Genomic DNA, 13291 nt, shown 5'->3' with positions numbered 1-13291 from the left:
AGCAGAGAAGGACCTGGGGGTGCTGGTCAACAGCCAGGTGAACATGAGCCAGCAGTGTGCCCAGGTGGCTAAGAAGGCCAACAGCATCCTGGCTTGCATCAGGAAAAGTGTGGCCAGCAGGAGAAGGGAAGTGATCATGCCCCTGTACTTGGCACTGGTGAGGCTGCACCTTGCAGTTTTGCGCCCCTCAGTACAAGAAGGACATGGGTTGCTGGAGTGTGTCCAGAGAAGGGCAACGAAGCTGGTGAAGGATCTGGAGAGCAGGTCTTATAAGGAGAGGTTGAGGGAACTGGGGTTGTTTAGCCTGGAGAAGACGAGGCTGAGGGGCGACCTTATCGCTCCCTACAACTACCTGAAGGGAGGTTGTAGCAAGGTGGGTGTTGGTCCCTTCTCCCAGGTCACTAATGATAGAATGAGAGGAAATGGCTTCACACTGTGTCAGGGGAGGTTTAGATTGGATATTAGGAAAAATATTTTTACTGAAAGAGTGGTCAGGCATTGGAAGAGGCTGCCCAGAGAGGTGGTGGATTCACCATCCCTGGAGGTATTTAAAAGATGTGTAGACACGGCACTTCAGGGCACGGTTTAGGAGACATGGTAGTGTTGGGTTGACGGTTGGACTTGATGATCCTAGAGGTCTTTTCCAACCTTAACGATTCAATGATTCTATGAAATGTTGCTAAGGACCCAATGTTGACACTAGCTGAGGTTCAGGAGGGTTTATTTGCAACCAGTTCCAGCCTGGTTTGTTGCTCATTAGTGGCTAGAGAGCACTAGGTAGGCTGTCTTCTGTAATGTAGGTTAAGCACTAAGATCACCCCACAATGTTAATCACAGGGCAGTAAGTGGGATGATAGGAAGATTTACTTCAATGATCCTCATCTGATGGCCCCCAGCTACCTGGCTTCTGGGCCTGATCTCTAACACAAGCACAGGCAGGGGAGACACACGAGTGTCCGTCCACATGGATCTGGCTGAACTTGCACAGAGCGTTACCAGACCTGGGAGTGGATGAGCCTTTGAAAACATCTGCTTTTACAAAGAGGTATCTGTGCACCTTTCTAGCATATGTCTTGATGGGCTACAGAGTGCAAAGAGCCACGTACTGTAGGATGTGAAGTTCCTTTATGTGATTAAGCACTTCACCATGATATGGAAAGGCCTTTGGAGTGAAAGATGGGAGACTCCCAGGGAGATGAGACAAAATATTTTTATGCTGACTGCTCAGGGCAGCAGGGAGGAAGCAGGCTATAGACAGGGGACACTCTCTGAGTAGAGCAGAATGGCTCCCAAGTTAACTCCCTCGCCAGCATGAGCAATGACTGAGCACCTGTTCAACCAGTGAAATTCAAGGTGGAAGCAGAGTCTCACCAGAACAAATGATTAGTGGTGACCTGATCTGAAAAGCAACATATTTTTGTCTTCACTCTGGACCTAAGATGCCATTGAGAACTTTTTATGTTTCTTACAGACAGCTGTGGACTTTTTCATGCTGCTACAACATGAGTGCCACCAAACCTCAGGCTGAACTGCCTTTGCATTCCAACGTGCTCGTGCTCTTATCAGAAGATAGATTTGTCCCAGGAGAAGACTGAAGGCAGAGCACCACTTTTTGTCAGGTCATTCACCGGCTAAGATGAGCAAAACTGTTCTTGCTGATGTTGGTTTTTTTTAACATTACTGGATTAATAAACTTCTCCAAGAATAAGTGACAGTGCACTTAGAGGTTTTGTATAGCCCCTTTTCATTATTAATTCTAAAGAAATGGTATCCAAACAATAAGAAATGCGAGAATTCTGTCATTTAAGAGCTTGGCAAAAGCCACACTGCATCTCTTCTGACTGATCAATTACTCTTTGAATGCAGCAGCTTTGCCAATAGCTCCTTAGACCGTTTTCCCTATCTAGTCAGACAGCTTCCCATGTTGTTTATGAGGCCTGTTTACACACCAGCTGGGGAGAAAAAGCTTACTTTTATAGCCCTCTCCCTGACACCCTTGATCCTAAAAACTCAAAAATTAGTAGTGGAAGAATAAAGCATGTGAAACAGCATTATACTGGAACACAGGATAAAAAACGACCACTTACGTCTGCAGTTTCAGCCCCCAGCAACCACAGGCAACTGTGGCAGTAAATATTTGAATCCTGTAGACCATCCACTGTGCACACACCCACACTGCAAAGGCCACAACACCCTGAACCAAACTTAACATCTGTAGCGAAAGACCAACCATCACAACTGGACTGTGCCACAGGAAGAAAGTAGGAGCAGCACCACTGTCACAGGTCCCTGTCTAGCAGTGCATTTGGCCAGCAAAACTCCTGAGTGACCCTGTGGCCTCAAACTACAGAAGAGGGAAAAGCACTCAGTCAGCTTATCTAGGAAAAATTCTTTCCTCACCCAGTATCTGGTAACTGGTATCTGGTAAGTGTCCCAGCAGTATACACTGGTCAGACCTTTTATTTTAACTAAGCATATTTAAAGTTGACAGGGTCCTTCTGACATATAGATCAGACTCATAATGCAGGTATCAAAGTAAAACCAGCTGGACTCATCTGCTGAATCAGAGCAATTAAACCCTTCACTTGCCACAAGCACGAAGCAACACAACTTAGCTACCACAAGAAAGGCTTGCAAGAGTCTGCATTTCCTTGCATTTGCCACAAGCTAAGAATGCACAGATGGACTGCTGCCTCTGCTTAGCTGAGCCACAGTAACTCATTAAGACATAGTAACTTGGTCCTGGATCTGGGCTCTTAGGTCTTCTGGCTACACTACAACCTTGGCCTAGAAGCATGTAAAAAGTATATACAAAAGCTTGGTGATACATGCTGCGCCATTAAAATCAACTTATGTGGCCCTAAATGGATCTAATAGTTGCACAGTGTGTGCAGGTGAGGATGCTGCAGGTAAGTAGCAAGCTTTTTCTCTCAGCAAAGTCAGCTGGAAAGAAGCAACCTGTATGTTAAAGCATTACGATTCAGCAAGCTCTTTTGGTAACAAAATTAATGCCAATGCAAGTGGAAATCAGGTGTGGGAAGCACTCGCATTAAAGGCAAGCTGCCAACCAAGCTCCAAGCCTTATGAGAGTTGAGTACTTCTGACTTAGAACAATGATCAGCACTTCTCACACTAGCAAAAGTCTCTGCAATAATAATACACAAATCCCTCAGTTCTAACTGATCAGCAGTTTGGGGGAACTTTTGTACTAACCTGGGTTAATAACTGGGATGCTTGTGGAACAGTTCTCTTTCGCACAGGCTCCCACCATTGATGTGAGGGTTGTAGTGGGGACTTCACCAATACCTGCAGAAAAAGCAGGATATAGACAAAAAGACAAATACTGCACTGATACAAAGTTTTAAATCATTATTTTCTAGAAGTGAATTACTGATTTGAAAAGTTGAAAAGAAAAAGCAGAACAAATTATACCACAAATTCCTTCTTCCTCAAACAGTCTGCCTCAACAGCTCAAAGCAATCACAAGGAACAAAACATAGTTTTATATTTACCGTATAAGCACAGCTATTCCCATTTCATCTCCTGAAATTAATGAATCTACATCAAATGCTGCTACTTCTAGTTAGAACAAAATATATTCAAAGCAAGAAACAACTGTCAGATATGAGAATAATGTCAGTTTAAAAACCATTAGATAAATTATTCACAAAAGCTGACAAGAAGGACACCAAGCTGATGTTCAGTTATCCTGAACGTAGAATATTTAAGAGTTTTCAAGGATTATAACACAGTTTGGTACTCATTTGTAAATATGTATAGGTTTGTGTAAAACACTAATTTAACATTCCCAAAGTGGGTAAATGTGTACATCAGCTTGATTTTATCAAACCAATTTTATCTTGTGCTTCTTCAACATTTCTCTGCATTTCAAGTCAGATATACAAAAAGGCTTAAGGAGAAAAAAAATGAAGGCAAAATCATACAACCAAAGTAACAGTGTAAGACAATCTGTGTAACACAGAAAACATCCACTCTGACTTTCTGTTCACGCTACTTTATAAAGAAAAAATTTAAAGCACTTGTCTTGGGATGCATAATGTTCCATCAGTATATTGTCAGCATATTTTCTTGATGAGTTTTTGATCAGGAATGGCTATGTATAAAGCCAGCAAGAATATACCCACGCCACAAAAATCTGCCAAGAACCGAACAGAGAAAACACAAGCACGCAGGAACTACTGTACTGGACCCGACCAGTGCTGGGTGTAGCCTCGCAGCTGTCCTTCTGTGATGGCCATGATTATCTTTCAAAGTGAAACTTCAGATCGTAAGTTCTGTCCCCAAAATGAATGGTAAGTCACATATAAGCCACCTTAGCCCTTTTGAGCCAATCAGTGGGAAGAAGCAAGGTTTGTTAAAGAAATCCATCAGGTTCTTTTTTTTTTTAATATGGTATCAAACCAGCTACATGAGCACACCATGACCATGAGTCTTGAATGAACTTTGCCTTGTTTGTGTGCTTTAGGTCCTGAAATAACAAAGTTAGGAAAGAACTGACAAACACTGAGCACGCATAGTCCGGAGTGGACCCCCCTAATTTTTCTGTGCTCGTGTACAGGTCTGAAGAGCTCAGCATTTGGGAAAATCAAGCCTCTGTGAATTTAGTCACAAGCTATTCTCAGGTATTTATATGCAGTTACTTCTCTACCCATGCTCCCAGCAGGCTGGTTGACAGCGTATACAAAGATCTCAACAGACCAGACCTGGCTTTTTTCTCTAGCAAAGCAAGTCTGTAACACCCTATCCACACTAGTAAAATCTCTCATTCCAGAAAGTTGAAATCGCGGCCTTTCTAAAACTCGTTAAAAACATCCCCACTATTTTAGTGAAGCCAGGATTATACTCTAACATTGATGTTCATGAAATACACACTAAATTTAAAAGATGCTCCAGGAAATCTCCTGTCAGCAGGAGTGTGGATTCCGTAATAAATTTCTGCTGGATGAAGCTTAAGAAGTAATCAAATGAATACATCTACTGGACGTGTTAAGATCACATGCTTCACGCAGTACACAGAAAATACTATAAGGTGCTTTTAAGGCGGGTAGAGAATGAACAGAATCCACTTTGAGTTGCTCTTCCAAATGCTTAGGAAATGTAGGTTTCTTTTTTCTTACAGTAGCATGAGTTAGAAAAGAAAATGTAATAAATCAAGTATGTGTGTTAGATTTTAGCATTTCACAAATAAACCGAGGCTAAAACAACTCTACACATTAGATTTTACCCAGAGACTTAGTTTAGTCCTAAGGTATACAGAATTAGTTCTGCTCCCCCATATAAAAATAAAAAAAATTAAATTTCCTTAGGGGAAAGTTAGGTTAGACAGACAGAAAAGGCATATGTTGGAAGCAAATTTCACTATCAAAAACAATACCTGCAACAGGGGTCCTGATTTTCAATCTGTCAACCTCCATGATAAAGTCATCTTTCAAGAAGAGGAACCCAATGATAGAGAAGAGATAAACTAGGATGAGTGCTAGCACTGCAGTGAGGATAATGGAACGACCATTCCGGGTAACACTTTTTATCACGTTTAGCAAAGTCTCTTCTCTGTAGACCAGATCAAACAGCTGGGAAAAGCAGACAGTAGAGGAAAAATGAATACAAATGAGGCAATATATAGATGCTACATAGGAAAACAATCTAAACTACTGAAACATACATCTAGTCATGTTCTAAATTCTCAGCTTCGTAAGCACACAATTCACATTGATTTCAGGGGCAGCTGGGCATTCTTATAGGAAGAGGAAATCTAGCACAGAACTTTAAATTTTAAGATAGATTATAGCAAATTCCAAAGCCACTGTGTATATATTATATATGACCCTGATCTAGATGTGGGTAACTGTTACCAACAAGATCCATTGTTTCCCCATGTCCAAAACCAGCTTAGATTAAAATTAAGAAACAGTGTCTTCATACTATGGATCTACATGTACAAATTAATTTTTCATGCTATTTCCCATCTGATAAACATGCATGGGTTGCAACTCGAAAATGCACTCATGTATGCAAGTAATTACATGTCTGTAAACTGTTTCTTTGAGCTCATGGTATCATTTAAAAGTCACTCACATGTATGAGGATCACGGCCATCTCTTTTTAGGACAAAGTTAAATTCATTGCACTGTTTGTATAAAACTAGAAACTTCTATTCTTTACACAGCACTATATGCTTTCCTGGTATTTAACTTTAAAGAAAAGTATACATTAAGATAATACCGCTTTAAATGTCAAAGGCCTAAAATAGCAATTGAACGTGCTAAGAGCTTTTCAAGAAACTATAGCGGTTTTTTTCACTTGCAATTCCATTGATGCTCTATAGTGCTTTGGACCTTATCTATAATGTATGTATTTCCACTTCAAAACAAACAGATTACAGACATAAAGTGACACACTATGATTTATCAAAATGGTCCACAGAAGAAGGTATTAGTCACAATTCACAAGATCTGAAATCCACAGCCTTGTGAAAGGATCAATAATAAAGGAAGAAAGAGGAAAGACAGTTATCATTCATTCTGTACATGACAATGCATAAAATGAGGAAAAAATATGAGGGTTTAGAATATTTCCACTACAAAGCGAACACCTGGAAGTAACTTGGAATATGGACAATTATAACATCAATGAATCATGGATGTTTGTCAATAGCCGTCACTGAAAAAAGTAGGTATATAAAATGTTTCTTAAACTACTTGGCACCTTGGAAAGTATTTTAAGGTAGAGATCACCCTACTCATTGAAGGAATAAGAGGTAATTTCCTGTGCATTTTTTAATCAGGAGAGTAACGTCCATTTGAAAAGTGTCCTGCAGGTACAGCCACAAAATCTTGGGTTCTTTGAAATCTGCCCAAACTGTGAAGCTCATTTTAATATGAAGATCTGGAAAGCCTGACTCCAACAGAAGCCCTACCAGAGCAAGGACTGAACACCTGAAAATTTTCATGTGCTTAGCACAACTCTCTAAAATGCTGGGAGCTCACCACTCTTCAGGAAGCTGAGAAAAATACAACAGGAAAGTGAACCCGTGTAAATGACCACAATTTAGTCAGTCTCCCTACAAGTTTCACACGGTCCAGTATAAAGCAAAAGGATTAGAAAACAAGAGCAGTGAAAACACCTTTTACTGCTATTCAGCATGAAGGGAGCAGTTAGCTGAGTTTAGCATAATTTTGTATGATTCATTTTCATTGCACCTGTATCATATTATAAAAAGGCATTCCATCTGGGAAATGGCAACAAAAGAAAATGAAAGTGGGATACATTTAAAGTGATGAATCTTCCTGCTACACCAGAGGCATTCTGTCCCTGCTTCCCAAGTAATACATAGATATATGGGTTTTTTTATTAAGGCTGCAAGATGAACTGAGGAATGGGATCTTTTGGTATAAGTATGATGCACACACCAGTGGGCAACTGCTGTCCCAAAGAGATTATGACTGACACTAGATACAGGAACAACATACACAGAATATAGGTATGCTGGGGAAGGGCGGCAACAAGGAGTGGGCTGTATGATGATTGTCTGAAAGGAAATGAGCAAACTTTCAATTCTAACCCAGATAAAATATGTCCTAACAGAAACAGGTTCTAAAGAAAACAGCAGCTCCTAAGGGGCAGCAACACAACGGTATGCTAAAAATACACATGATTTGGCTCAATTGTCAGGAAGAAATTGAAGACAGCTGCATGGGTAAACGGTATTTTCTATTTTTGCAAAGTTTTCCCCTCCACAGAAGCACATACTTACCAGGAAACTATAGAAGAATTCATGCACACAGAGGCCCAGCATGCAGACCAGGACATACGCTACATGATAGAGAAAAGCCATGTCCATGATGACCGCTCTGTAGCCACGGGTAAAAGTTCCACGGTTCCCCACAAAGCTCACCAGAAACACTATTTTGTTACAAAGCTGTGGGGGGAAACAAAGGCTAGGTTTATTCCATCAGAAAACTCCTGGTATTTGTTTGCATTGCTGCAAAAAGTCTAGATAGGTTACTTTGACTAAATGCTCAACTTCTAGGTAGCTGGAGTCAGATGAGAGAAACTGAACTCCCAAGGTCCACTGGGAACAAGCCCATGAGAGTAAGTGGAAGTACATCACCCACTAACACTGCACTGTGCCTCATTACATTGTGATTTATTTCTATAACATTAGCGAGTAGGCAGGATGGGATTAATGTCATAAGGCATTAAAAAAACAACCGGGGAGTGAATTCCTAACAATTTTGAGTTTAGACTCAAGACTATGTAAGAGCAGCTAGGCATGCTACTATAAAGAGAACAATAGTAACACAACAGAAAGTGTGTGGGGGGTGTGTGAGATCTACCATTTCCTTCAGATCATGTTTTTCAATATAAAATCCCTAAAAATAAATACTGGGGGCATTTCTGGAGTATAGCATTTAAGCAACAGCCTCAGATTCTCCATTGCTCTGAGCTTTGCTTGCATGTGAACAGCAGTGCCGAAGTAAATACGAAAGGGGCTAATCTCATCTGTTTGGTAGTCTAGAACAAGCAGTGAGGACTCAACATGCTTTATTCTTTCACAAATTTGACAGGGGCGAGCACAGCTTGCTTGTCTTTACCATTGACTATGTCTGGGTTGGTTTAAGTATATGACATTCTCACAGAACTGGTGGCAAATATCACAATACTTTGATACCTGGTGCTAAGGTGAATTAGAGCTGGAGCAGTCAGGCAGAGATCTAAATAGATGACTTGTGAGCATGACTGTATATCTTACCAAGCTCAGTAAACATGCAAATTTATTAATGTCTGAGTTAAGAGATCTGGAAAAGGGCTGAGAGAACTTTTAATTTGAAAAAACTTTTTTCTTCTCAAAAATATGTTTAAGCTTGCAGAAACACCTCACAAATTTGTGTCAATTTTGCTGAGCATATTGGTAGAGAAAATTATTCTTTTAACACAAGAAACTGTAAATTTGATTCCCCTTTTTTGGCAGTATTTCATTAAATTTCATATTGTTTTTATTTTTAAAATATTTGCATATGCACAAAACCAAACCAGCTTTTTTTCTTAGCTTCCTATTTTGCTGAATCTGCTGTTTCAGGATGACTGGAAATGATTTATTTTTTTGGCTTAACCAGCGAACCAGAAAAATAAGTTCTTTGCACAGCTCTAATCAAAGGCTTTTTTTAATGGGAGACCCTTAATATCTCCGCTTCTGCTGAAAGGGAAATTCTGCTTGCTTTTTAAGTACTTACATTAGCAGCACCAAGAAGTATCAAGGTAGGACCGAGCCCTATAGTATATATAGACCTGAGAATAACAGACACCAAAAAGGGTCGAATACCAACAGGCTTGGAGATGAAAAACAGCATTGCTGTACAAAACGCCACTGCTATCCAAAGGAGGAGTGAAAACAACGGAGAGAGCGTGCCTGTATAGAGGAGAAAAGGCAATTTGAGAAAGGCATCTTTGGAGAGACCATTTTTCACCAAGAAACAGATCCAAAAGATCAATTCCTTTGCCAATATAGCTAACAAAAAGCGTGCATCACAACTGCTGACCACAACTTGCTCTAACTGCAGTAAGAACTATTATTATCATAGCGTTGTTGATTTTTGCACAGGTAATAATACGAGCAGCTAATGAAATTTCCATTAAAATCTGAGGAGTGCTCAGAGATGAAACAGTTTACCCTTCTCCTGGAGCAAGCTACTGATCAGCTCCCTTCTGCAGGGATCATTAGGGCTCCTCCGGCCTAAATCCATGATTGCTCAGCTACAGAAATAGCCGGTCCTTGGGGTGGCGCAGCAACTGGCACCGCGCTGCAGTGTCCCTGTTTTAGAAAAGCAGCTTTCAGCTGAACAGCTGCGGGTGATCAGCGGGAGCCTCTGCTTCTACATGGGAGGAAGGCACTTGCCGCAACGGGAGGCAGCCACGGGGACCTCAGCAGGAACAGGCAGCATCTGCATTGCCGAGAGCAGCTGAATAGCTGTGCCTTGCTCCTGGGGAGGCAGCGGGTCCCGGGTCTTGCTGAGCTCCTGCAGGCGTGTGCGCCACTGCCTTCAGAGTCAGTCAGTCTCTTTGCTGCTCTGCAAGATGCTGGCTCCAGGCTCTCCCTGAGTTTTGAGTGATGCCCCTGTTTTCCCTCCCTCCTCTGCTTAAAGCCCTGGAAACACAACCACGTTGCTGTGATATAAAAAGCACATTCAGATCTTGGGGCACTGTCACACTTGTATACTGACTTCTATTGTTATCAGATGAACCCGAGAGGTCAGTGACAGGGGAGAAGGGAATAGAAAATTTAGCTAGACTCACAATACAAATCATGCTATCTCTTTGGCAACAGACACACAGCTGAGAAGCTTCAGTGGGATTAGAAAACAATGAGATGGGGCCCTAGCCTCAATATTCAGATGGCATCCAAACTTTTCCAAAGTTCAGGAGTGTTTATACCCTTGGCAGGAGGTTCAAGGTCAGCTCCGTCAGTTTCTTTGCCAACAAGATTTGGAAACTTTTAATGTATCCTAAAAAACAACTTCCAAGTGGATCTGAAAGGTGATGCCAAAGCAATCAGTGTTTCTTTAACAAATAATTTTTCCTTCTTTCCTACTGCAGGTCAAACAATTTCACGTCGCAGGACCCACACCGGTAATGCGTGCAGACATGCATGCCGGAGGCAAGGAGTCGTCATCAGGAGCACAATTTCACTTATGTCATATGATGTAAGAACTGTAGAAATCTACTGAAAGGCAGCATTCTTGGGATGATTAGATCAGCCCAGGCACCTCAGATATCTGAGTATGGGGGGATTTACACAAGGCAAAAGGGAAAAATGGGAGGCTGTGAGATCAGGTTTTGGTGAAGAGGGAGGCTGGAAGTAAGGAGGCTGCCTCATGACCTGCTAATCCCATTTGGCCACACCTATTGTTTATTGTTCAGAAATTGCTTTTGCTTCTACAAGCACTACGAACTGCAATCCTGAAATTTGGTATCACTGAAATCACTGGATTACTGGCACCACTTAAACTAATACTATATAAATCTGCAGTTCAAAATAAGTATTAATGCCTACTGACTGCAAACCAGAGGATTTCCATGAGTATAGATTAGCTATAATTTAGTATCTTAAAAGGTTTCTTTCTAACTCTTTATTTCTCCTCTCATCGCGCATGGGCTCTAATGTGTGTGCACACCGAGTGACTCTTCAGTTTACAAACAGGAAAGCACTAAGTACAAATGCTTCCGTTTTACACAGCACAGCCCTGCAAACTTTGCTATGCAAGGCTGCGGAGATGCCTGTGCCGTGACCTGCAGAGACCACCCTGTAGGGTGAAAGGGCAATGCGGTCTCCATGCCAATATATTTTAATCTGCTGCCTTTCTGTTTAGCCAGCCAACAGGAATGTTTGCTGGTGCCAACTGGTGTTTGTGAAAAGCACATGTATCTACTAGAAGCTGGACTGCTTCCACCAGCCCAGTTCACATGCCATCAGACAGAGGTGACTTTCAGTCACATTACTGACTGGACTGGACACGAATCAAAGACCCAGAGGTGAATAACTCTACTCCCATTCCCAGTATTGCGAACTATTTAGTCTCCTTTATCCCAATTAAGCTTGTTTTGGATTCAAAGAGGCCTCCCGCTAGTCTGCTGTATTTATTTAATGAAAATTTATTATTTGCTGTATTTCCTGGGACATGTGATGAAGCAGAGACAGAATCACAGATTTTAAGCATATTTTTATATAATGCATTTATCCCCTGAAACAGTTAGGTCCTTTTAACACAACAAACTAAATAGTCAAAATCCAACAAGCTAGTTACCAAATCATTCCATTCTGTATGTTTTTAAGACTGCAAGTCATTCAAAATGGTCATTTTTAAGCAATCTCTGCCCCTCTGCTGCCAGGGACAGCCTCCTTAGCTCAAAAGCAGTAACTGAATGTGCACAGTAGTACACTGCAATATGGCAATATAAAAAAAAAGAATTAGCTCAGATTATCTAGATAATCTTCAGCTTAGCAGCTATGTTCCGTCCATTTTACTTCACATTGCATGGGACATGTGACATCCAGATCAGCTACCACATTTCAGACAGCATCTGGTACCTACTTAGAAGATGCTAAATGGCTTCTGCAGATGTGAGCATACCTGAAGATGCAGTTTTATAGAACTGTTACCTTAGAATTGAAAGCACCTAAAATTAAAAGGAAAAATAAAACCAAACTCCACTTGCCTTCATCTCCGTCATCTCCAAAAGGGTAGAAGAGAGCAACTGCTAAATTGATGAATACAGCAAGGTTGAAGGAAATGCTCCCCCAGAGAGAGATGTGTCTGGAGAACCAAAACAGGGGTGGATTATCTAGAAAGGGGAGAAAAGGAGCAATGAATGAAATGAAAGTAGGCAGGAACTCAATCAGTAATGGCCTCAAGGGAATTAAAAAATACAGATTAATGAAGAAAATATGCAGATCTTTAACTAAAATAGACAAATATTAAACACAGGTTTGCCTGAAACATAGTTTCAAGCAGAGCTTTTATCCAAAGATCCCCAAACAGTGTATTATATATCAGAGTTTTGCCTCTGCTAAGATTTTAGGACTGGATCTTTTGCGAAGGAGTCTTTTCACCTGCCTCTGAAACTGTAGCCTCTGTGCATGAAGACACAAAATCAAGCAAAAAAAAAATAGATTTTAGCATGCTCCATGCCAGTCAATCAGAAGACTCAGAATAGGTCATCCAGATGACCCATTTGGACCACATACACTGATGACTTTATTCAAAGAACGATGGCATAGGGAAGGTTGCAGAACAGCAGTATTTTCCCCACCACTGTCAAACTAAACACGTCTTGATCTAGTTTGGGGAACAGGTAAAATCTGGTCTGACTGGGATTTGGTTCTATGGAAGCTGACTCCTTCCTGCCTGATCCTCAGATGTCTAAGGTTACCTGCTGACAAACAGCTCTGTACTCCTGCTTAAAAGGACTCAAATGAAGCCAGGATCTCCCTACGTGAAGTGCTGACAAATACACAGAAATAGTCTATATCCCAAAGAACCTATAACCTAGTCAGAAAAGACTAAAAAAGGAAATAGGGCATGACAGAGTTAAGATTTTGTGTCCAGAGTCACATAAAAGGTTCAGCAAAAAGGCTACAAACAAGATCAGAGGGTACTAAGACCCAGGCAAGCACTTCATATATATAACTGCGCTACAATATGTTTAAATGAACATTTAAAACAAGACTCTATGTGCAATGGTGTGAAAAAATTTCAAGCCAGAGAGGTTTATT

At 41.0% G+C, this 13291-nt stretch overlaps 1 protein-coding gene across 3 annotated transcripts in view; it reads right to left on the bottom strand.

The window, feature by feature from the left end:
* The window catches only part of ITPR2 (inositol 1,4,5-trisphosphate receptor type 2), a 269515-nt gene that overhangs the window by 29087 nt on the left and 227137 nt on the right, over positions 1–13291 (bottom strand). For all 3 annotated transcript variants that reach the window (XM_075113616.1, XM_075113625.1, XM_075113634.1), the window contains 5 exons: positions 12235–12360; positions 9255–9430; positions 7775–7939; positions 5396–5591; positions 3214–3306 (listed from right to left, as the gene is read on the bottom strand). In XM_075113616.1, coding sequence (XP_074969717.1) covers positions 3214–3306; positions 5396–5591; positions 7775–7939; positions 9255–9430; positions 12235–12360 — 756 coding nt within the window. The remainder of the gene's footprint in view (positions 1–3213; positions 3307–5395; positions 5592–7774; positions 7940–9254; positions 9431–12234; positions 12361–13291) is intronic.

This window comes from Phalacrocorax aristotelis, chromosome 1 (assembly GCF_949628215.1).
Source record: "Phalacrocorax aristotelis chromosome 1, bGulAri2.1, whole genome shotgun sequence".
NCBI lineage: Eukaryota > Metazoa > Chordata > Aves > Suliformes > Phalacrocoracidae > Phalacrocorax > Phalacrocorax aristotelis.
This window is presented reverse-complemented; position numbering and strand designations above follow the sequence as displayed.